Source organism: Lupinus angustifolius, chromosome LG03 (genome assembly GCF_001865875.1).
Source record: "Lupinus angustifolius cultivar Tanjil chromosome LG03, LupAngTanjil_v1.0, whole genome shotgun sequence".
Taxonomy (NCBI): Eukaryota; Viridiplantae; Streptophyta; class Magnoliopsida; order Fabales; family Fabaceae; genus Lupinus; species Lupinus angustifolius.
Genome location: NC_032011.1, coordinates 16,467,547 through 16,489,737, shown reverse-complemented (window position 1 = coordinate 16,489,737; position 22,191 = coordinate 16,467,547). Strand labels below are relative to the sequence as shown.

The window sequence follows — 22,191 nt, the reverse complement described above, 5'->3', positions numbered from 1 at the left end:
ATGCTCACGAGCAAGTCTTGATGAGTCTTCATAGGATTCTTCCAATTTGGCACATGGCAAATGTGAGTTTATGCCTTGTTAATGCTCCTCGGTTCCACTTGAATGTTGGCATACGATTCCTTTGGAAAGGAATGAATTTCCCACGACTAATTGTGTGGCTGCCAAGCTGAATAAATAGCATAGGATTCCGTTGGGATGAGTTGGTAGGCTACCAACGGCTAAGTCATGTGCATAAAGCACCTTTAATGCACCAATAAAGGCTCAAACGGCCATATGTTATTTCCACACGAGCAACTTTGCTCTAATGGTCATAAAACTGACTTAGGATGCCTCTGAATGAATTGTGCTCAGGTGGTTTTAGCTCCAACGGTCCAAACATTGCCTTAAAGCTCCATAAATGCTCCTTTAAGCCTCTCCACGGTCATCTTGAAGATTCCCTCGAGCAAATGTCTTCCAACGGCCATATTAGACTCTAATTACCTGCCAAATAATATTAGACAATTTTAGAATAAGTTTGGTTCACGAAAATATTAAGTTGGTCCAAGCATTAAAGTGTCAGTTACACTTTTAGGCTTGTTTTAACTACTCATGAGCCAAATTTTATTCTGGTCAATTTTTATGGGCAGATTTATGACGAACAGGCTTAAATTAATTAAACTAAGTGTTAGACAAAAGTTAGCTCACACATTTATTATAGAAATTAAAATGAATCAATACTAATTAAATTGACTAGGCCTGACTCGGTCAGGCCATGCCCAGCGCCTGATGCAGCATGCTAGGCGCATGCGCCTCGGTCAGATTTTCTGGCCAGACCAGTCTGGCCCAGCACCTGGTGCATAACTGTGCGCACCAAGTTCCCCAACCCGGTCAGGGTTGTCTCGGTCAGGAATGGAGCCTGATGCGTCTGGCTCCATGCCAAGACCATTTTTGGCGCCTTGCCCAGACCCGTGGCTTGAGTCCTGCGCATGGCCTGGTCCATCCTTGGCTCGGTCAGAGCCATGGACCAAGATGCTAGTGAGCCAAAATAGTTTATTTCTTTGACTTCCAAGAAACAACCACACAATACTCTGAGGGATATAGGCACAATTGATTGAACTTCGTTAATAATTTCTCTTGTTTTCTTTCCTTCAATTTATTCTTATACTATTTATTTGATTGTTTATGGTTAACACTACACAACGACCGTTTCCACTTCACCAATAATTGGTATATGAGCCAATTGGTATGTGGCTCATAGCCATATGCCAGATTATGGACAAAGGAAAGCGGAACAATGGACTTGAGTCCAATATATAACATTAATCTCTCACATTCATTCCAATACTAGGCAATGTGAGACTTCATGTCATAACATATTTCAAGTATCACTAAAATCTTTAACATCCCACTTCTAGCTCTCTCCTTATGTGTATATAGACATATATGTTTATTATTTTTTTCAAATAATAATAAGCTACTTATGTCTTTGAGTTATCATAGAACTTTTCTTGAGCAATAAGTTAGTTTATTTTGAATAGTGAGTTTGTAGTAGGAATAGAGATGTCTAGCGGGCTCTCAATTGTGGAATTTCACAATTTAGTATTTATGATAGATGTAAAACTATGAATGAGAGGTTGGAAATTAAAAAGTATGTTGATTTGAGGAATAGTTGAGGAATACTCAAAGTATGAGAATTACATGTTACCGAGAAAATCTATTATAATAGAACTTTACCAAAAATAGCTTGAGAGGTCATATGACTTGTTTAGATTAATATTATGTTGGTATTAATAAGTTTTAAGTAGTTATAAAGTTATCGTTTCAATTATAGGTCTTAGATAATAGCTCAAGAAATTTTTCGATAAATTTGTCAATGAGTCAATAAATTGCTTTGCCTGCAAGTACCTCTATTTGCCTCTATAAATCCTTTAAGTATATAAATGTTATCAAAACCTTTATATCTATCTATTAGTTCTTAAAGTACCTTACCATCCAAGAAATACATCCATGTATCATATAGGAACATTAGTGGGCAAAATCAACCAATGAAAATGCTTAAAAGTGTCAAATGCTCCACCTAACCCATATGTCTTTGTCTAATCCGAATTTGGGCTGATTTATTTTCTTATCAACAAACCAAACACCCCATAAACTTTCCCACACTCTATAAATAAGCATGATGGAAGCAATCTGCCACACAAACTCAAGAGCCAACACACAAAAATCCATTTCCTTCTTCCTTCTTCTCTTCCAATCTTTCATGCAAAGACCATTCTTACTAAATTCAGGTATGGGAAATTCATTTCCAAGATCTAATCATGCAAACTCATTCATCTCCTTGGCATAAATTATGTTTCAATTACAAAGCATTACATTGAGTTGCACTCCATCTTAAACTTGTCATGTATTGAGTTTTTCTTCATCACTTTGAATGATTATTAAATCAATGACGTTTCACCCTGATTTTTTCCTATGCAACCTTCCAGAGTCGTCCATATATTTTTTGCGGTTAAAACGTAGAAAACTCTATTGTTGTTACTATAGCTCGCAACAATTCTGAATGGTACGAAATAATCCTTATTATTGGCCGAGTCACGACCAGGTCGCTCTCTTTAAGACGTTTCGTGGTACTACTAAAATTGTGCAAACAGACTATCAACCACGTCGTCCCCATGATAAAACAACTTAGTTCTCTGTTATACAATGTCTTACTTCACTATAAGAATCGCTCTCGAATACACCCACAATATGGTTACTAGTGTCAATTCTCGAATTCCCACAATATGGTTATCTCTGCCAATTCATTTCCCACAATACTGATTACCAATATCAACTCTCAAAATTCTCACTTTGGCTGCTTCTACCAATTCTCAAGTGCCACATAAAGAAAGAGGGAGAAGGTTGCCGAAAATGCGTCCGCGGAATACAAGGGGAGAGAAAGAAAAGTTGATAGGGAAACACCTTCAACTTGGTGTGGATGGTAATGTGATGAGATATCTATTTATAGCCTTAGGCCTTGAACGACTCCCTCATCTGAGGTGAAAAAAATCAAACGACTATATGATCCTCTAACGACTCCATCATAATGGTCGAGATTCTCCAATGGCTTTATCACCACCCAGCCGTGTTACATGCGTGTGTTGACTTGTCAACACATGGTCCAAGCCCAAAAGGCCCCAAAAAAATTAAAATAAATAAATGTTTATTTAAAAAGAATGTTGGGCCCAAGCCCGAGCCCGAGCCGGCCTGGCGGCGACGAATGAGGTGGTGGTGGTGCGTGCGCGCGCGTGTGTGGAGGGGTTTTGTTTGTATGAGTTCTCACCCACTCACATAACTTATTGTACCCCTTTGGGCACATCCCAAGGTTGCAACTTAAGGCTTATAAAGTCTTTCAATTTCCCTCCTCCAAGTAATGTGCGACTTGGAGATTTTTTTCATTTTACATCCTCAAGAATCCCAATTAATGGCCACTTTAATATGCATTTAAACCACATTAAAACTCATCAACTTTTAAACAAATTCCAACAATTCCTCACTTGAAATTAAAAAACGATTTCCGGGAATTTCTGTGGTCTCAATAAGATTATGCATAAACAAAGGTGTCATGCGACTTGAACCTTTACATAGTGAATAAGATCCAAATTTTACTAGAGTGACTCGTAGTCTTGAACTCTATCTCCAGCATCAAACTAAACACAAACTTTTCAAATGTGTATTATGTAAAGTTTGTGCATTAAAGGTCATGCACGTCCACCCTAGTATAGTGAACACTCTTGAAATTTTTACCCCAAAATTTCACAAGAAGCGGCCGCCACTTCCACATTCTCATAAGTGAGTCTATCAAGAGTACTCATGTAGCCTAGGTACTCCACTCCAATTGGAGAATTGGTCTCATTAAGAGTTTAACTCATCCTTACATATGCTGCAGGAATCATGATTCTCATAATTTTATAGCATGTTCATTCTCATATCACTTCACAACTTGTTATTACCTATTGAACCTATTTCTTGGGATCTCTAGTCAGTTAGGTCGGGTTACTATCATGAGTGATCCTCGTTCTAAGGGCAATAGTCCCATACTCTTAGAAGTATTATGGAATTTCTCTCTAGCTAGTCCTTTCGTCAAATGATCTGCTAAGTTATTCTCAGTGTGTACATGATCCACTCTAACAGCTCCTGTAGAGAGTAACTCTCTAATAGTGTTGTGCTCATGGCGTATTTGTCGTTTCTTACCGTTATAAAAGCGATTCTGAATTTTTGCAATAGATGTGGTACTATCACAATGGATCAACATAACTGAGATAAGTTTTTCCCATATGAGAATTTCTGCAAGCAAGCTTCTCAACCAACTTGCTTCTTCACTAGCTATTGCTAGTACTATCATTTCAGCTTCCATAGTGGATTGAGCCAAAATAGTTTATTTCTTTGACTTCCAAGAAACAACCTCACCAGCTATGTTAAATATATAGTCAGTGGTTGCTTTGGAATCATATGAAAGAGTATTCCAATCAACATCACTAAATCCTTTTAGGACAGCTGGAAACCTTCGGTAATATAACCCAAGATTCATTGTTTTCTTGAGGTATCTCATTACCCTTTCTATAGCATGCCAATGCTCCATACTAGGTCTACTGGTAAACCTGCATAATAATCCCACAATATAGGCAATATTGGGTCTAGTGTAATCACTGGCATATCGAAGACTGCCAATGATGCTAGCATACTCAACTTGTCTTACACCTTCACCAGTGTTCCTAAAAAGTTTTACACTTGGATCATATGGTGTGCTAACAGGTTTACAATCAAAGTATTTATATTTCTTTACAGTCAAAGTATTTATATTTCTTTAGGATCTTTTCCACATAGTGAGATTGATCCAAAGAAATTCCTTCTTTTGACCTAGTAATTTTTATACCAAGGATTACACTTGCCTCTCCAAGGTCTTTCATATCAAAGTTGTTTCACAACAATGATTTCACATTATTCATAATATGAATGTTGAAACCAAATATGAGTATGTCGTATACATAAAGACATATGATAGTGCAAATGTCATTTTCTGATTTGTAATAAATGAATTTGTCACTTTTATTCACCTTAAACTCATTCGATACCATTAAGTCGTTAAAATTTTCATGCCACTGTTTAGGTGCTTGTTAAGACCATACGACGACTTATCCAACTTGAAAACCTTATTTTCTTGCCCATGTATTACAAAACCTTCAGGTTATTCCATACAGATTTCTTCTTCCAAATCACCATTTAAAAAATAAGTCTTAATATTCATTTGATGTACTAATAAATTATGTATCGTAGCGAGCAATATTAGTACTCTAATGGATGTTATTCTAGTAATAAGTGAAAAGGTGTCGAAGAAATATACATTCTCCCTTTGCCTGAAATCCTTGGCTACAAGGCGAGCTTTGTATTCATCCACTGTGCCATCATGTTTCAGTTTCTTTTCAACATCCACTTACAAATGATGGGTTTGCAACCAGGAGGCAAGTCAGCTAAATTCCAGGTCTTGTTAAACTCTAGAGAATTCATCTCATCATTTATGCCTCTTGCCACAAATCAGCATCCAAAGAAGTTAAAGCTTCTTGGAGTGTTGATGGATCCTCTTCCAATGTATAGACCATATAGTCAGGTACATACTCTCTAGTAGTCCTTGCTCTCTTACTTCTTATAGGTTCTATTTCTAACTCATCGTTATTAGCATTATTACTAATCACATGTATGTGACTAGTTGGTGTGTCCCACTATTCCTCAATTTAAAAGGGAATTTCATTTCATTGAAGTCTGCATCATTAGACTCAATGATCACTTTTGCATTAAGGTCATAAAACATGTACGCCTTGATGTTTACAACATACCCAATGAATACACATTCTTAGGCTCTACTTGCGAGTTTAACTCTCTTGGGGTCTGGTATCCGGACATAAGCTAGACAACCCTAAGTTTTCAAATAAGACAAGTTTGGTTGTCCATTCTTAATAATTTCATATGGAGAAATTTTTATTTTAGCCTCGGGGACTCTATTTAGAACATAACATACAGTTAATAAAATTTCACCCCACCAAGAGGGTGTTTTACCGGAACTTAACATAATAGCTATAACTAATTCAGTTAAAGTTCTATTCTTTCTTTCAGCTTTACCATTCATTTCAGGTGAATATGGTGTAGTTGTTTCATGAATAATGTCATTTATTAATAAAAAACATTAAACATGTTAGAGCCATACTCAGTGCCTCTATCGGTTCTGAGTTTATTTATTTTCTTGTTAAGTTGATTTTCAATTTCAGTTAGATATAACTGAAAACATGTTTAGTGGTTTTATTTTTCATAAGATATACATAAGTAAAATCAGAAACGTCATGAATAAAAGTGATAAAATAACGTTTACCATATCTAGTTAACATTCCATCTAATTCACATATATCTGAGTGTATTAAATCTAAAAGCTCAGATTCTCGCATCACTGATTTATGAGGTTTTTTTTGAAATTTTCGCTTGACTGCATGATTCACAAATTTCAAAATCATTTTTAGATAACTTTGCAATGAAACTTAAGCTACTCAAATTTGAAATTGCACGTTTATTAATATGACAAAGTCTAGAATGCCAAATATTAAAATCACACAACATGTAAACAAAATAAAAAATTTATTCATAGAAATATCATCTTTTAATTAAACATGCCATCAGTGGTGTACCCTTTCCCAACAAATACCTCATTCCTAGTAAAAGTATATAAGTCCGCTTCTATGGTCTAGGTAAAACCAACCTTATTAAGAAGAAAACCAAAAACTAGATTTCTAGAGTGTGCATTACATCCTTGAGAATCAGAGTCTTCCCAGATATAAACTTTAGCTCCACATCACCAGTTCCAACAACAACAGAGGTGTAGGAGTCACCCAACTTCTTTTGTTTGTCTCTTTTCGAACACTCGGGTAAAATTGTCCTAATTTTGGGTTTCATGAAGCTTTTCTATATGAGGAAAACAGGATAAACCCTAAAAAGTGTCATAGTGTGAGATAGTGAGAGTTATGCTTCTACTCAAACTATCATGATAGGATTTAATGTGGAAGACCTTTTATAATAATCATGGAAAAAACTACCATAATTTGGGAGGCTATTTCCCCTTTGCTTTAATGCTATTTATTTCATGTGCAAATCTTTAAAAAAAAAATACTAACACAAATTTGGGCTATAAGTGGTCATGAGAGAATTGAATTTGATGTGGTCATAAAGATTAGAGAATTGGATTCTATGTATTGAAGGCACATCAACTTTATTAGTGTTGGCCTAGTAACCACTTAGATTGTTCCCAATATTGTAAGTTAGTCGTTAGAGGAGTTAGCCTCTTCTGTCGCTAACCAACGACTTTTTTTTGTCGCCATTGATATTGTGTGCTAAAGACGCGAGGGTAAGGAAGAGAAGACTCTGATGGGTGATATGTAAAAGGGTGTAGAAGAAGAAAATGAAGGAATTGGAAAGGGTAGAAGGAGATAAAAAAGAATAGTGATGAATGATGGTGATTAAGGGAGATGTGAAGTGATGGTGGGTGAGAGTGAGGAATTTGAAGGAGAGACTTTGTTTTACACAAAAATCACTTTCACCTTCAAAGAGAAAAACAAAAATATATTTTACTTTCACGTACTCGAACAATTGATAACTATAAGAAAAAAGGAAAATACGTTACATGTTTTGATCTGTTTGTCGTGAGCTTATGACTATACAAAATAGTCAAAGGGCACAAAAACGTATTCAATAATGATACGTGGTTGGATGTAGCATAGAGGAGACATCTTGATATAGTAACCAGAATTGAAGAGATGTGATAGTGAGCAAGGAGTAAATGAAACCATAAAATTGAGGGTATATGTTAAAGGGATTTAGGAATATCTTGTCACAATTTTAAAATGAGCTTCTAATATTGTCCTTTATTTTAATCTAGGGATTGGGATTCAACTCTTTCACTCTCATATAAATTTATTTTTCTTACTAGATATATCCCCTACATGGAGATGAATCTAGTGAGAAAAATAAAGTTACATGAGAGTGAGAGTGATAATTTTCAGCCTTAGATTAAAATTAAGGGTTAAAATTAGAAGTTTATTTTAAAACTCAGTCTCTAATGTTCTCATTCAAACATTCTAACATACACATTGTTAGCAATGTTAACTAACCATATTTGTTCTTTTATGCAAGTAGCAAGAATTATTTTACCTTTCTTATATGGAATTATGATAAGGTCTTGATTAAGGAAGAAGGAAACAGTGAGCTAAGATAAGGAATAATAAGAAAAATAAGTGCAGAAAAAAGATAATTCATAAACATTCATAGCCTCCATGTATCAGCTAGAGCAAGATTAAATACATGAGCTAGACACTTTAGGGTTTCCACTACTAGAAATGGGCTAAACAACATAAGGCCCGATATGAATTAAAATAGATATTGCACTCATTACTTTACCACCACATAATCAGATAGCCATAAGGGCCTTTGCTTAGACCGAATGGGTCTTTGTGCATTTCCAGTCCTATCATTGCCCAACCCATGGAAAGACAACTTGTCCTCAAGGTGTGAAATAGAGTCAACCGCGTGGGGACCACTTGAAGATGAAGAACCACGGCCATAATTATGTGGAAATGGGACACAACTGGTTGGAATTGATGGGAAGATGTGATTTGGCATTGGGGATTGTGAATTTCCCTTAATTGCTCCTCGAGACTTGGGAAAGTCTGAAAAGGGGGCAGAATTGTGCAGGGCATCTAACGAGGCAGAATTAACTCCCTTATCCAACGGTTCGTTTTGAACCGGGTGATGTGCACGAGGTACACTTTCAAAAAGAGTGTCCAGATTTTTAACACCCCCTTTAATGCCTTTTACCTTTTCAAAATCAAAATTCCCTTGATTCTCTCCTTCCTTTATCACCTCATTCAAAACCCGTTCATCACTTTTGTTCTGTGTTGGTTCTCCCAAAGGGTTCCCTTCCTCATCTCTAACCCCATCGTGGGTCTTCAATGCCTTGTCTCTCTGAGCTATACGGCTCACACCCTGGTCGTCCATTGAAGGTTCCAACAGGGATGTGTTTTGAACACTGCTGGAGCGCCATGGTTGGTCTAGTGGTGCCACGATTGGTTGGTCTAGGGAGTCTCGCTGGAATCCAATTAGGGATGTATCTCTCCCGTGCACGTGAGGGTCACCGTGGAAATGCCTTAGGAGAGAGACGTGGAACACGGGGTGGATTCGAGACGCCGGTGGAAGTTCCAATTCATAAGCCACCGTCCCAACCCTCCTAACAACTCGGTATGGTCCAAAGAAACGTCGGGACAGTTTTTGGGAGCGGCGTTGAGCTACTGTTTGTTGCCGATATGCTTAAAGACGGAGGAGAACCCAATCACCTACCTCAAAGGTAATATCTTTTCGTCCTGAGTCGGCTTGTGCTTTCATACGTTGTTGGGCATGAACGAGGTGCTTTTTAAGTGTGATTATCATTTCGGTTCTTGTTTGCAGGATCTCCTAGATCTGTGGGTTAGTGGCGGATCTAGGAAGGTAGTCCCGAATTGTTGGTGGGGTTCTTCCATAAAGAGCTTCGAAAGGAGTCATTTTAATAGTCGAATGCTGGTTGTTGTTGTACCAATACTCGGCAAGAGGGAGGTGAGCAAACCACCGGTTTGGTTGAGACCCTGTGAAACACCGAAGGTAAGTATGGACTCCACGGTTCACAACTTCTGTTTGACCGTCGGACTGAGGGTGGTAGGCGGTGTTGTAGCATAAGGAAGTACCAAGGAGCTTGAAGAGCTCCTTCTAGAACCCACTGAGAAACAAAGGGTCACGATCAGAAAAGATGCTTTTTGGAACACCATGTAACCTGCCAATGTCATTCAGAAAACGCCGAGCAAGGGTTTCAGCGGAGAACCGAGTCGGTAGAGCAGTGAAATGGGCGTACTTGGTGAGCCGGTCCACGATAACCCAGATGATCGTATGGCCCTCAGAAGAAGGTAAATGTGTTATAAAGTCCATAGATATTTCTTCCCATACCCTGCCGGGAACTGTTAATGGTTGTAATAATCCTTGATATTTTTGTGGTAGGTACTTGTTATATTGACATACAGCACACTGTTGAACAAACAACTTAACATCTTTGGCGATGCCAGGCCAGTAGCATGAAGTTGTAAGACGAGCCAAAGTCGGTTTCCATCCAGAGTGGCCCCCAATTGCTGTTTCATGGAATTCCTTCAACAAAATCATTCGCAGGTCCATTGTACTAGGTATGAAGATACGGTTTTGAAAAAAAACCAGTCCTTGAGAAATATGAAATTTTGATCTGCCTGGTGTTTCTGATTCTAATTTGGTGATAAATTGTTGACCCACCGAGGTACTATAATATGAGCGGATCCGATCCAGTATATGTGGAAAAGATAAAGACATGGAGTGGCATGTGGCTGAATCTTCATTGTGGCACCTGGACAAGACGTCAACGAATCTATTAGAGGTACCGGTCCTGTATTTAATTTCATAGTCAAATCCTATGAGTTTTGTTGCCCACTTTTGTTGTTCTGGTGTGTGTAGACCTTGGGTCATTAAGTGTTTCAAGCTTTGTTGATCCTGTATTTTCTGTCGATGAGGTATTGACGCCATTTTTTTACAGATTCGGTCACCGCAAACATCTCACGGACATATGTGGAAGAGTGCTGCATCCGAGAAGTCATTTTCTTGCTGAAGAACGCGACTGGATGTCCTTCCTGGGAGAGAACAGCCCCAATCGCAACGGTGGAAGTGTCCGTTTCCACAACAAATGGCTTGGAAAAGTTGGGTAGTTGTAGGACCGGGGTGGTAGCCATAGTTGTTTTTAATTCTGTGAAGGCGACCTGTGCCTCATTTGTCCATGTAAATGTCTGTAATTTTAACAACTCGGTGAGGGGAGCGGCGAGTGTGGCGTAGTGCTTAACAAACTTCTGATAGAATCCAGTGAGGCCCAAAAATCCCCTGAGTGTCGTGAGTGAATGTGGCCTTGGCCATTCCAGCATTGCTTGAATTTTATCCGGATCAGGGGTAACAACCCCGGTTGAAATGATGTGACCTAGGTAACCAACTGTAGAAACGCCAAATTGACATTTGGATAACTTGGCATAAAACTGGTTAGTAACTAATAGGTCCAATATGATTCTCAGATGCACTAAATGATCAGTCAAATTAGAACTGTGAATTAGAATATCATCAAAGAACACCAAAACAAACATTCTCAATAGGTCGTTCATTGCTGCTTGAAAAGTGGCGGGAGCATTAGTTAGCCCAAACGGCATAACCAAAAACTCGTAATGACCATCAAAAGTTCTGAATGCAGTTTTGTGTGTATCATGTTCTTGCACTTTAATTTGATGATAACCAGAACGGAGATCAATCTTGGAAAAAATGGTAGCTCCGCCTAATTCATCCAACAATTCCTCAATAGTCGGAATGGGAAAGCGATCACGGATTGTGATTGCATTTAAAGCCCGATAATCGACGCAAAAACGCCAAGTCCCGTCCTTATTTTTTACCAGCAAAACTGGGGATGAAAATGGACTATTGCTGGGTGTGATAACGCCATCGTTGAGCGTTTCTTGAATCATAGAGGTCATAATGTCTTTTTGGGAATGAGGATAACAGTAAGGTTTAATGGAAATGGGGGCAGAATTCGGTAGTAATGGAATTGAGTGGTTATGAGGGTGGTCTGGGGGTAGGCTATGTGGGGTTTGAAAAATGTCCTCATATTGGTGAAGAAGAGTTTGTATTTGTGGGTTAATTTCGTGGTTTGTTGATTGTGGGGAGGGTAGGATGGGTAGGAAGGTTATTGTGTGAAGAGAAGCAATAGAATCTGTGCTTAGGAAGCGGGTGAGTTGATGAAGTGATGAAGGCAAAATGGGACTGGCATTGTATCCTTGGAGGGTTATGGTGTCATTCCCCACTTTAAAAGTCATGGAGGGAATTGCAAAGTCAGAAGTGACTGGACCTAGAGTGCGCAACCATTCAATGCCGAGAACAACATCGACTCCTTTAATTGGCAGTAGATAGAGTGGTATGTGAAACAACTGGTTTTGCATCCTGACCGGTGTATTAGAACACAAGCCTGTACAATAAATGTGAGCACCATTTCCCACCATAACTGGAAATGTTGGAGTTGGGTCGATCTCCAATTGCAGATGGCCTGCGATTGATCCTTGAAATCACAATGTCTTAGGAGAGGGTTGTCCTTCAAGGGCTTGTTCAGATAATTGAAAGTGTATAAGGTCATCTGTTGCTATTAGATCCTCCTTTGCAGCTTCTAGAGAGGAAATGTGAGTGTCATATGTTGGCTGGAAGTCATCGTCCAGCAGTAACAAAAAACGTCTGTGTTGACATTTGTGCCCGTTGTGAAACTTTTCATCGCAGTTATAACAAAGACCTTGGCCACGTCTCTCTTGCATTTGGGCCATAGTGAGACGATGTATAGGAAAAGATGGTGAAGTTGATTGTGTAGTTGGAGGGGGGTTAGGCAGTGTATTGGGTCGGGGTGTGATGAAGTGGTGAGGTTGGTTTGGGGCAGTTGGGTAACGAAAAGGTTTGTGTTGTGTGGGTTTTGAGTCTTTGATTTTAGATTCAACAAGTTTAGCAAGGCCCAAAGCTTCAGCAGTATTAGAGGGGCGGAGAACAGCCAGCTCACACCGAATCTCTATCGTAAGCCTAGAAATAAAATAGTTTAGAATTACCTCTGGAGATAGACCCCAAATTCTGTTGTAGAGCGTTTCAAACTGCCGTTGATATTCAGCTATTGTGCCCAGTTGGCACAGCTTGAAGAGCTCTGCTTGATGATTTTCATAGCAAGAGGGTCCAAACCTTGTCTCCAAGCATCTGGTGAAACTCTCCCAATCAGTAAAAGTATAGTTATGGAAAGCCCACTTGAACTAGCTTAAAGCTTCCCCTTTCATATAAAATGAAATGATATGGAGACGATGATCTGGAGGGACTTGGTAAAGCTGAAAAAATTGTTCAGCTTGCAATAGCCAGTCTAGGGGTTCTGATCCGTCAAAAGGAGTAAGTTGTAGTTTGGGGGTCTTGGTTGGGTTGTGGGTGGGGGCATATAGGGAAAGTTGGGGCGAATGTAAGGGTTATTAGGAGTGAAAAACGGGGAAACAAGAGAATGTGTATAGTTGGGAAAATGGGTAGGCGATGGCTGTTGAGGTGGAATGGGGGGTAGAGGGGCTGTTGGGTTGGGGTTTGATATATTGGAGGATCCAGGTTGGTTTGAGGATAATTGTGGGGGATCTGGTGGTTGAGGTGGTAAGGTTGAAATATTGGCCAATTTTTCAGTGATGGTGTGAAGAGCTTCTGTAATAGTTACATGTTTGGAATCTTGCTGCTCTTGTTGTTCATGAAGTTTATCAGCAAAGATTTGTAACAAGGACTCATCAATATCCTTGGTAGTAGTTTTAGGAGGCATAGTACAAGAATGAAAGCACCAAATGATAAGGTCTTGATTAAGGAAGAAGGAAACAGTGAGCTAAGATAAGGAATAATAAGAAAAATAAGTGCAGAAAAAAGATAATTCATAAAGATTCATAACCTCCATGTATCAACTGGAGCAAGATTAAATACATGAGTTAAAGACTTTAGGGTTTCCACTACTAGATATGGGCTAAACAACATAAGGCCCGATATGAATTAAAATAGATATTGCACTCATTACTTTACCACCACATAATCAGATAGCCATAAGGGCCTTTGCTTAGACCGAATGGGCCTTTGTGCATTTCCAGTCCTATCAAATTAATTTAGATGTCCTATTTCCAATTGATTAAAATTCCTTTGAAGTAAAACCTATTGTTTTCCCTTATCTATTGTAAATATTTTAATCGTTCATAACTACAGTGGGCTAAACAACATAAGGCCCGATATGAATTAAAATAGATATTGCACTCATTACTTTACCACCACATAATCAGATAGCCATAAGGGCCTTTGCTTAGACCGAATGGGCCTTTGTGCATTTCCAGTCCTATCAAATTAATTTAGATGTCCTATTTCCAATTGATTAAAATTCTTTTGAAGTAAAATCTATTGTTTTCCCTTATCTATTGTAAATATTTTAATCGTTCATAACTACAGTGGAATCATGCTATACAAATAAGAATTCATCATACACCATATTTTTTTAATTAAAACAAATAAGAATGCACATTGAGTGATTCTTGAGAGAAAGTTTTGGAAAGGGAGAAAGTTTCCCACATTGGTGCGAAGTGAGTTGTTTTGGAAAGGAGACACGAGGCACAACGACGTATGATGGCATAAGGTGGGTTGCAGCAAAATGAAGATGGACTCACTCACAAGGGTACCACCAAAACTAGAAATGGTAAATAGACATGCACATGTAATGGAGAAGATGGATAGAAACACACATACATAGAGATGGATAGAAGGAATAAAGATGTCAAAAACACCTTCTAATCTTAGTGACTGCTTTTATTCTAACTTTGTCTTTCTAACTAGATATGTCTCACATATTTATATATACGGGGATATATATAATCAGAAAGACAAATATATTTGTTCTAATATTTGAATAAGAACCTTAAAAACTAAATTTTAAAAGGAACTTCTAAACTTAGCCCTTAATTTTAATCTAAGGGCTGAGAACTATTTTTCTCACACTCATATATCTTTGTTGTTCTCACTAGATTCTGAGAGGAATAATTCAGTATATATATACTCAATATTTGTAGGTCAAAAGCACACTTTTCACACGACTTAATTCGTTTTCCAAGTAATAAGTGCTATACAAGCTGATTGTGGATTTTAGACATCTTGTACAAGATCCATAAATCACCTAAGATCTCCATATTTTCTTATATGCCCCTTTGCTGTGCAGAGTTTATACATCTCTCAACTAAGCAAGCTAGGAAAGACGTGAGTAGGTGAAATATTAGAGCACGGTAGAATTAAGAAATTTGGTCCATGAATCCCTCAACCAAGCAAGCTAGGAAATATTAGTGCACAAAGCCCCCCATTTTGTTTTTGTGATTTAAGTATGTTGTGTGTAACTTTAGGTTATTATTATGTAAAACAATTTGTAAAGGTTTACATACATATATAAATATAAGTATGTCAGTCCAATTTAACCAATATGTGGTTTAATTAGTGTATCACCAATTAAATTATTATATCACTGTAGCAATACCTTAACCAATTTTAATGACCAATACAATATTAATAACATTTTGAAAAGGTGTTGAAAGAATAAACTTGAGTTTGAAGACAAGGTGTAGAAGTAACAACTACAATTAGCTTTGGTGAGCACATTGATGGGCTGATCTAAAGTGTCGATAGGGATGAGATGAAGAATACTTCGAAGAGCGCGCTAAGAACTAACATGACAATAAATCTAAAGGTTTTTAGTGTTTTCATGGAAGACATCATTGTGTACAATTTGAATAAGACAGATCAATGGATGACTATTGAGGATCATCAAGAACTTCAAGTAGCCATCAAATCCAGGGAATCTCCAATGTGGTCTTAACAAGAGCCAAATATTCATACTCAATACTAGAATGAGTGATAAGAGATTGTTGTTAGATTAATTTAATAATCAATGTGGTTCATGTGCTTGAAAGTTACTAATCTGAATGAAAGTGTCTAATGTGATGATGGTTGGCAATTAAATGATTAGATTAGTAGGGGGTTTTGTCAACTCCCTCCCCTCTCACTTCATGGGAAGTTTCCTATATATTAACTTCTCCAACTGATGCATTAAGTGGGATAGAAAAATGCAATATTTATTCTGCCTTTGGTTGATGATTGAGATATTTCCCACGAACATAACTAGTAGAAAGTAGAAGAGAAATTAGAATTGCAGAAAGGAAATCCAGTGCAGTGTCAAAAGTGGAAGGAAGGAAACTGAGTTCCTAATCATCAAGGAACTCATAAAGGGAAGAAGGAGAGGTGAAAACAAAAGGCAACAGTATCAAAGAAAGCATCAACAAAGGATAGCAATGGAACCAGGTATTTCTTAACCACATTTTTTTCACATGTAAATGTCATAATGTCAAGATCCTAAATTAAGGGTTCTTATGAACCATTAAAGGCTCAATGTAAAGTTTCTCTAAAAGTTTTTGAAATGTCTAACAATTGCTTCTTATTGTCCATGAAACAAATGAATCATTAAGACATAAAAATCCTGTAGTAAGTTAGTGATCAATAGGATCATGACACCAGTTTGCATCAGTGAATGCTCGAAGGATCAAAGGAGAATCATTAAAGGGATGAAAGATATGACAAAAGGGTACCCTTAATATACTAGATGGTGTTGCAGGCATGAACTGATTGGCCAGATGAACATAAGAAATATCAAAGCCAATTATTGTAAGATAATTCAAGCTTTTCACTAATTATGCTAATAGTGTGATAAATTTAACATTAGTCCTAACAAGTGTGGACTTGATTTTTATGTCCGAGTCTTTTTTTGTACTACCAAGGTATACCCTTACCTTATAGGTAAGGAACTAATCCCTTTCGAGGTTCGTGACTGTCCTTCCAACAAGTGTCACTCATAGGAATTGAACATTTGACTTTTTAGTCTTTATGGAGATCTAGCAGGACCTTACACCACTAGACTAATGCCATGTTGATTCTGTACGTGAGTCTAGCTTAGAAGATCATATTTGTTGAGATATGTATCACTTCTACTTTCTCTCTAAATACACTTATCCTTGTCTCTATTATACTCTTCTATTAGCCAACTTTCAATTTCTTTAAACTAGTTTTATTTATCCATTATAATGCAAAGAAAATAGTCTATGTTTCAGCACAAAATGCATTCTATGTTCTGATAAAAATCAGCAGATGACAATCTGACCAGTACAACAATAAACAAGAAATCGTATTCCACTTAAATAATTTATTAGCAAAAAGAAAAGCACCAGAACAATAATATCATTTCTATCTTCCAGAATGAATGTAAGTACAACAATATTGTTTACAAAAGACCAAGAAACCTGAATTTATTATCAGACGTGCAGCATCGAAGTACTATTACTGTAGAGTCAGGGATCTTTTTGGATGCATATGCTTGAACAGTTATGGAGATCCAGACACATTGGTAGCTCAATCCGATTATGCATACAAGCCGAAGTTATTAACTACGTGAGAGGACCCCTTTTGAACTGCACATACAAAAGGATGGATAATATTAGTCGACTAATGATATTCACACACTCGTCTTACCCCCTGTGCCCTTTTACAACTACTTCATAACCATTTATCTTTTCTCATTGTTATTTCCAAAGCCGGCATCTTTTGCTCATTGGTTATAAAGTGTAAAAATAGATGTGGGGAAGAAGAGTGTGAGATAAACATTTTCCATATCCGTTTTACATGCACGCAGATTCCGAAAATTCGTGACAGTATTCTGCCTATCAAGCATGACAATCTCAGCATTTCTATTATTCCCCCTTGTATATAATACAATTGTAGTCTGCATCTCAAGAAGATATTGTAATTGTGATTTTAAACAGGGGCGACTTTTTCCATTCTTTTCAAGTGAAATTGATTATTCTATCATTTGAAGATAAACAAGGAACTGAACATGTGATACTAGAGGAGAGTGAATATTTTGTTATCAAGAAACAAGGGGGGAAATGTAAATGGTTTCTGGGTACTAGCAAAATAATATAGTGAATAAAAACTAATTCTTGCAATCTTAGTATCAAATAAAAAGTAGTTTCAAAGATACCAGACCTTGGCACAGTTCCACGACGACGTGGATCATACTCTGTTGCTTGTCGAAGAGCCCTAGCAAAAGCTTTGAAGGTTGCCTCAATAATATGATGGGAATTTGTTCCAGCAAGCTGTGCTCAAAGGAATGCATATATATCCTGTTAAAAGGTTTTCAAAATCGGAATAAAAAAACATAAACTTGAAAATCATAAACCCCAGAAAACTTCAAATTTGAATTTATATACAATACATGAAGAATATAGAAAGAGCATCTCATATGGAATACTGCAAAGAGGACAGTTACAACATCTATAACATCTACAAAAGAACTAGATTCTGGTTCTACATATTAATACCTGCCGAATGTGAAGTGTCATACCAGAGGTATTCACTAAAGACTGGAAAAAATGTTCCACCAACTACAAATGAGGATATCCGGATGTTTCATCAGTAAATAGAAGAATAAAGGGAAAATGATTCAAATGATAACAGTATCTGGGTTGGCCAAAGGTTAAAAGCTATATGCACAAAATTCTAAACTCGATGATGATGTATATAAATAGACATGCACTACCTGAGTGTCATATGTCCCAACTCTCTGAGTAGGTATGTCCAAATTATAACCTAGATACGGTCGGCCAGATAAATCCTGGAAAAGACAAGGGAGGAAAAATATAGTGAAGTACATAATACAAATTAATAGTAGAAAAATGAGCATATAAATGTGATCATAATGGACAGTGGAACATTCAAATTTCAATTCAACAAGCTTGTGCATAAGAACTGCTAGAATTAATGAATGAGCCTCAAGCCCTATATACCAAAGCTCATGATGCCCCCTAGTCAGACAATAAGTGAACTTTAAGTAATGCCAGAATTTCTTGATGCTCATTAATCATGATAATTTATGATAGTTCAAATTTCAAATATGATGCAAAAGTTAAATATTGTAGCGAAGTTTCTTTAATCTAATTACCATATTTTGTAAGCAAATACAGGTCACATTTCCCCCAACACACATGTTAATTTGACCCTTTGACCAATAATTAAAAATTATTTCTACAAAGTATAAACTATGCAAATTACCAGTGAAACATGTATTAATGCTTCATCAAGTGAAGCAGAGAAGTCACCAAACCGGTTAATACCCTTCCTATCACCAAGAGCCTGCAGCAAAGCCTGAAAAGGATCAAGTAATAGAAACCTCTTAGTTTTATTAAGATGGTAGATGAATGCCATAAAATAAATTATAGCATAATTACAAATTCCTATTAGTAAAAGATTAGAATAAACATTATAAATGTTTCATTTAGACACCATTGTTTATGGAACAGATGAAATGAAATGTAAAGAAATAACTTGTGCATAAATATTTAAGAAACATCTTCAATTTATTACAATAAAAACATTTTTTAGTTCCAGAAGTGTAATACAGAAGACCAAAAAGAAAAGAAAGAGCTAGCTCATGCAGCTGTAGGCAATACCGTTCCAATAGCAAGAGCAACATCTTCATTCGTGTGATGATCATCGATATGTATGTCACCTGTAGCCTTAACATGCACATCGAACAACCCATGTGAAGCAAGTTGCTGAAAAATAAAAATATAATTATTTTCCATAACTTTTATGCCCAATTTACACTTCTAATCCCCAACAACCTTAGCTTTTAGTTTTCAAGTTAGAAAGCACAAAACAAAAAGTATCATCATTTATGATAACATTCTAACAATGCAAATCTTTCTGCAGTGGCACATTTTTTTATAGACAACTCCATTTTTCATCCAACAATAGCCTGGCTGGCCCCTTTCATCTCTTATTCCAAATTTCCAACCTTTTCATTCAATTGTAGCAAGAAATCCAATTGAAAAAGATAGCAAAGGTGGAAAACAACAAGAAAACAAAGCAAAAATAAATAAATATTTAAAGCATCACCAACAATGAGGTATAACAACAGAGTTGAAAATACTAACATCTAGCATATGATCAAGGAATGGAATTCCAGTACTACTATCAGCAACTCCAGAACCATCCAAGTTTATTTTCACTGATACATTGGTCTCCTTGGTGACCCTTTTCACCTCTCCAATTCTAGCACCTACAAATGACAAATCACACATTCAAATTCACTTCAAATAATAAAAAATCATATAAAAATTGAAATCAACATCTGAATAAAGATATAATATATTGACCTGAGTCAGAAAGTGGCAAAGTTGTTGGAGTAGAAGTGTTAGTGTCTCCCACCAAAGCAGCATAGGAAATGTTTATGGGATTACGAGTTCGGGTGAGATTGGTTGAAAAGGTTGAAGCTTGGAAAGGTTGGAATGATGGGTTGAGTGTTTTGTGAAAAACCCTAACCCTAGATTTCAGAAGCAGAGAAGAAGGGAATTTTGGAAGACATGGAGGTGCATATAGCTCCATTCAGTTTGTGAAACAGGGGATGAGGGTTCGGTGTAAGTGAATTATTAAGAAAACCAAATTTTTTGAGGTGAGTGAATATGAACCAATAATTAAAACATTAATTAAATAGTGAGGAATTGTTTATTAATAAGGTAAATCCAAAATAATAAGTATGAATCATTTTAGAATGTATGTAACATCAGTGTTCTTCCTTAATGCCATCACATAATTGTTAAATGAGAGTGAAATATTTATGTGTTCTCGGTCTAAAAATTTACACATAGTCAATATATTATATTTCATTTATTTGTATTAATTTTTTGAAAAATTAATGATAATTAAAAATTAATAATGAATAATAAATTGATAGTATATAAAACTCTTATACTATTGATGCGTATATTTTTTAATATATTACATTGAAGTTTTCCCTCCTAGGACATCATGACACATTAATCAAAATTAGACCTATTTATAGTTTTTTAAAAACCATTTGAATAGAATGTGTTCCAAGAATAGAATAACTAAGAATTCTTGTCGTAACCACTATTAAAAAAAATATTTAGAGATAACTTATTACCTTTAAATTTATTTATTTTTTGATACATGTTTTTCTAATTCTGAATTTATAGGGAGGTAGTTGTGTTTGATAATGAGGATGGGTAATCAAAACAAAATCTCACAATACTAAACAAATAGTCCCCAACAATATTTTATTTTATTTTCTGTACATCTTGAAAGAAAAACGATAGCAACTTATAGATGTTAAAATATTTTTTATGGGCTGAACATTCAATGTTAGGAGGAATTGCATTTTTCTTAAGGATTTTGCTAACCTCTAATAAGTAATCATCAAAAATTAGTAGAGGATATATTTTGTTAGAAATTTATAATTTTTAATTAAAGTGAATATTGTATATTTAATACAATCATATCGGTTATTTATTTTGAGTTAAAAACAAATTATATAATTTCTGACAACTCATAGGACTTCTAAAATTGACAATGGATATGGACTTAATGTATGAATAGCCAAACGGTTGGCCTATTAAGGATAATGAGAACCCTATACGTTAACACATAAAGAACACTTTTGGTCCCCAATACACCAAATCACAAACAGATTTCACATCTCCCCATCAGAGAGAAAACGAAGGTCCCAAAAAGTATTAAGGATTTGGTTGATGAAGGCCATCATACCAAAACTCTATCAGAAAGGTAGATCAAAGGAGTCGATCAGAGAACATGAATTCAGTTATAACATTGTACCTTGTTTTATATATATGTTTGAGAATCATGAGATTCAAGATCCTAAGATTGATATTTCACCAATTATAAGGAATTTCCAACAAGTGACATGACAACAAAGGTTCTAAATTTTATGATTTTCCATTAAAGGTGTTTTTCCCCAATTTTTTATGACCCTAATTTTAAATCTGGAGATGTTTATACTTTAACTATTAGTTATGAAAATTAGGTATTTATGAATAATGAGGATAATTTTTATCTGCTTCTGCTTATCTGAATAATGAGTAATTTGTATTATGACTCTGTTATGCAATATGTATATTACATGTGCACTAATGTCTTATCGTTGAACATTGACTTTTGTCACTTTGCAATTTTGCAATTTGTTAAAGTCTATGTATAGGTATATATGTACATTTTAATTTGCAATATATATATACAAGATCATGAATTCTAGATTGTATATGTATAAAAGAAAAACATGTCTTAACTCATATATATACACATATAATTGTTTTCAGTGAGAGGTTAGTGTGATGTCTCGAATTACTAATTAAAGTTAATATATATATATATATATATACACATAATGATTATGGTTAATGCTTAAATATATATATATATATATATATATATATATATAAATAATACATTTATTATGTTAATGTGTGAAAGTGTACATATATATATATTGTTACATATATGTTTTAAGATATGCATGTTCATATTAGATTTGGAATCTCAATAATTATTTGCATTTGTATTTCTTTCTTCAATTCGGATCCAATTTGCATTTAATATAAGATTGCATCCATTTTTCTGCGTCGA

At 36.0% G+C, this 22,191-nt stretch overlaps 1 protein-coding gene and 1 long non-coding RNA gene across 4 annotated transcripts in view; both read right to left on the bottom strand.

The window, feature by feature from the left end:
• LOC109342589 overlaps positions 1 to 11,075 on the bottom strand; it is a 15,668-nt gene extending 4,593 nt beyond the window's left edge. Inside the window, exons 1-2 of one of the 2 annotated variants that reach the window (XR_002107094.1) lie at positions 10,900 to 11,075; positions 8,386 to 8,387 (exon numbers count right to left, since the gene is read on the bottom strand). This is a non-coding gene — a long non-coding RNA (uncharacterized LOC109342589). Of the gene's footprint in view, positions 1 to 7,360; positions 7,363 to 8,385; positions 8,388 to 10,899 lie in introns of both variants that reach the window. The other variant, XR_002107095.1, reaches the window with a different exon arrangement.
• Positions 16,993 to 20,224, bottom strand: LOC109343539 (imidazoleglycerol-phosphate dehydratase). Of its 2 annotated transcripts, XM_019581891.1 has the most exons (8): positions 19,908 to 20,223; positions 19,686 to 19,810; positions 19,200 to 19,304; positions 18,802 to 18,894; positions 18,290 to 18,364; positions 18,072 to 18,134; positions 17,737 to 17,846; positions 16,993 to 17,162 (listed from the first exon to the last, which is right to left on the bottom strand). In XM_019581891.1, exons 1-8 carry the CDS (start codon positions 20,134 to 20,136, stop codon positions 17,135 to 17,137), a joined length of 828 nt encoding a protein of 275 aa, XP_019437436.1. In that variant the 5' UTR covers positions 20,137 to 20,223; the 3' UTR covers positions 16,993 to 17,134. The 2 variants fall into 2 exon arrangements, with proteins under 2 accessions (XP_019437436.1, XP_019437437.1); XM_019581892.1 differs by lacking the exon at positions 16,993 to 17,162 and having other exon boundaries at positions 17,758 to 17,873; positions 19,908 to 20,224.

Excerpts from the sequence above, each read along its gene's own strand:
- LOC109343539 (XM_019581891.1), bottom strand. The coding sequence starts at position 20,136 with ATGGAGCTATATGCACCTCCATGTCTTCCAAAATTCCCTTCTTCTCTG. Across the intron at positions 18,895-19,199 it reads TTGCTCTTGCTATTGGAACG|GCTTTGCTGCAGGCTCTTGG; the intron begins GTATTGCCTACA and ends GATCCTTTTCAG. Across the intron at positions 17,163-17,736 it reads CGTCGTGGAACTGTGCCAAG|TTCAAAAGGGGTCCTCTCAC; the intron begins GTCTGGTATCTT and ends TTGTATGTGCAG.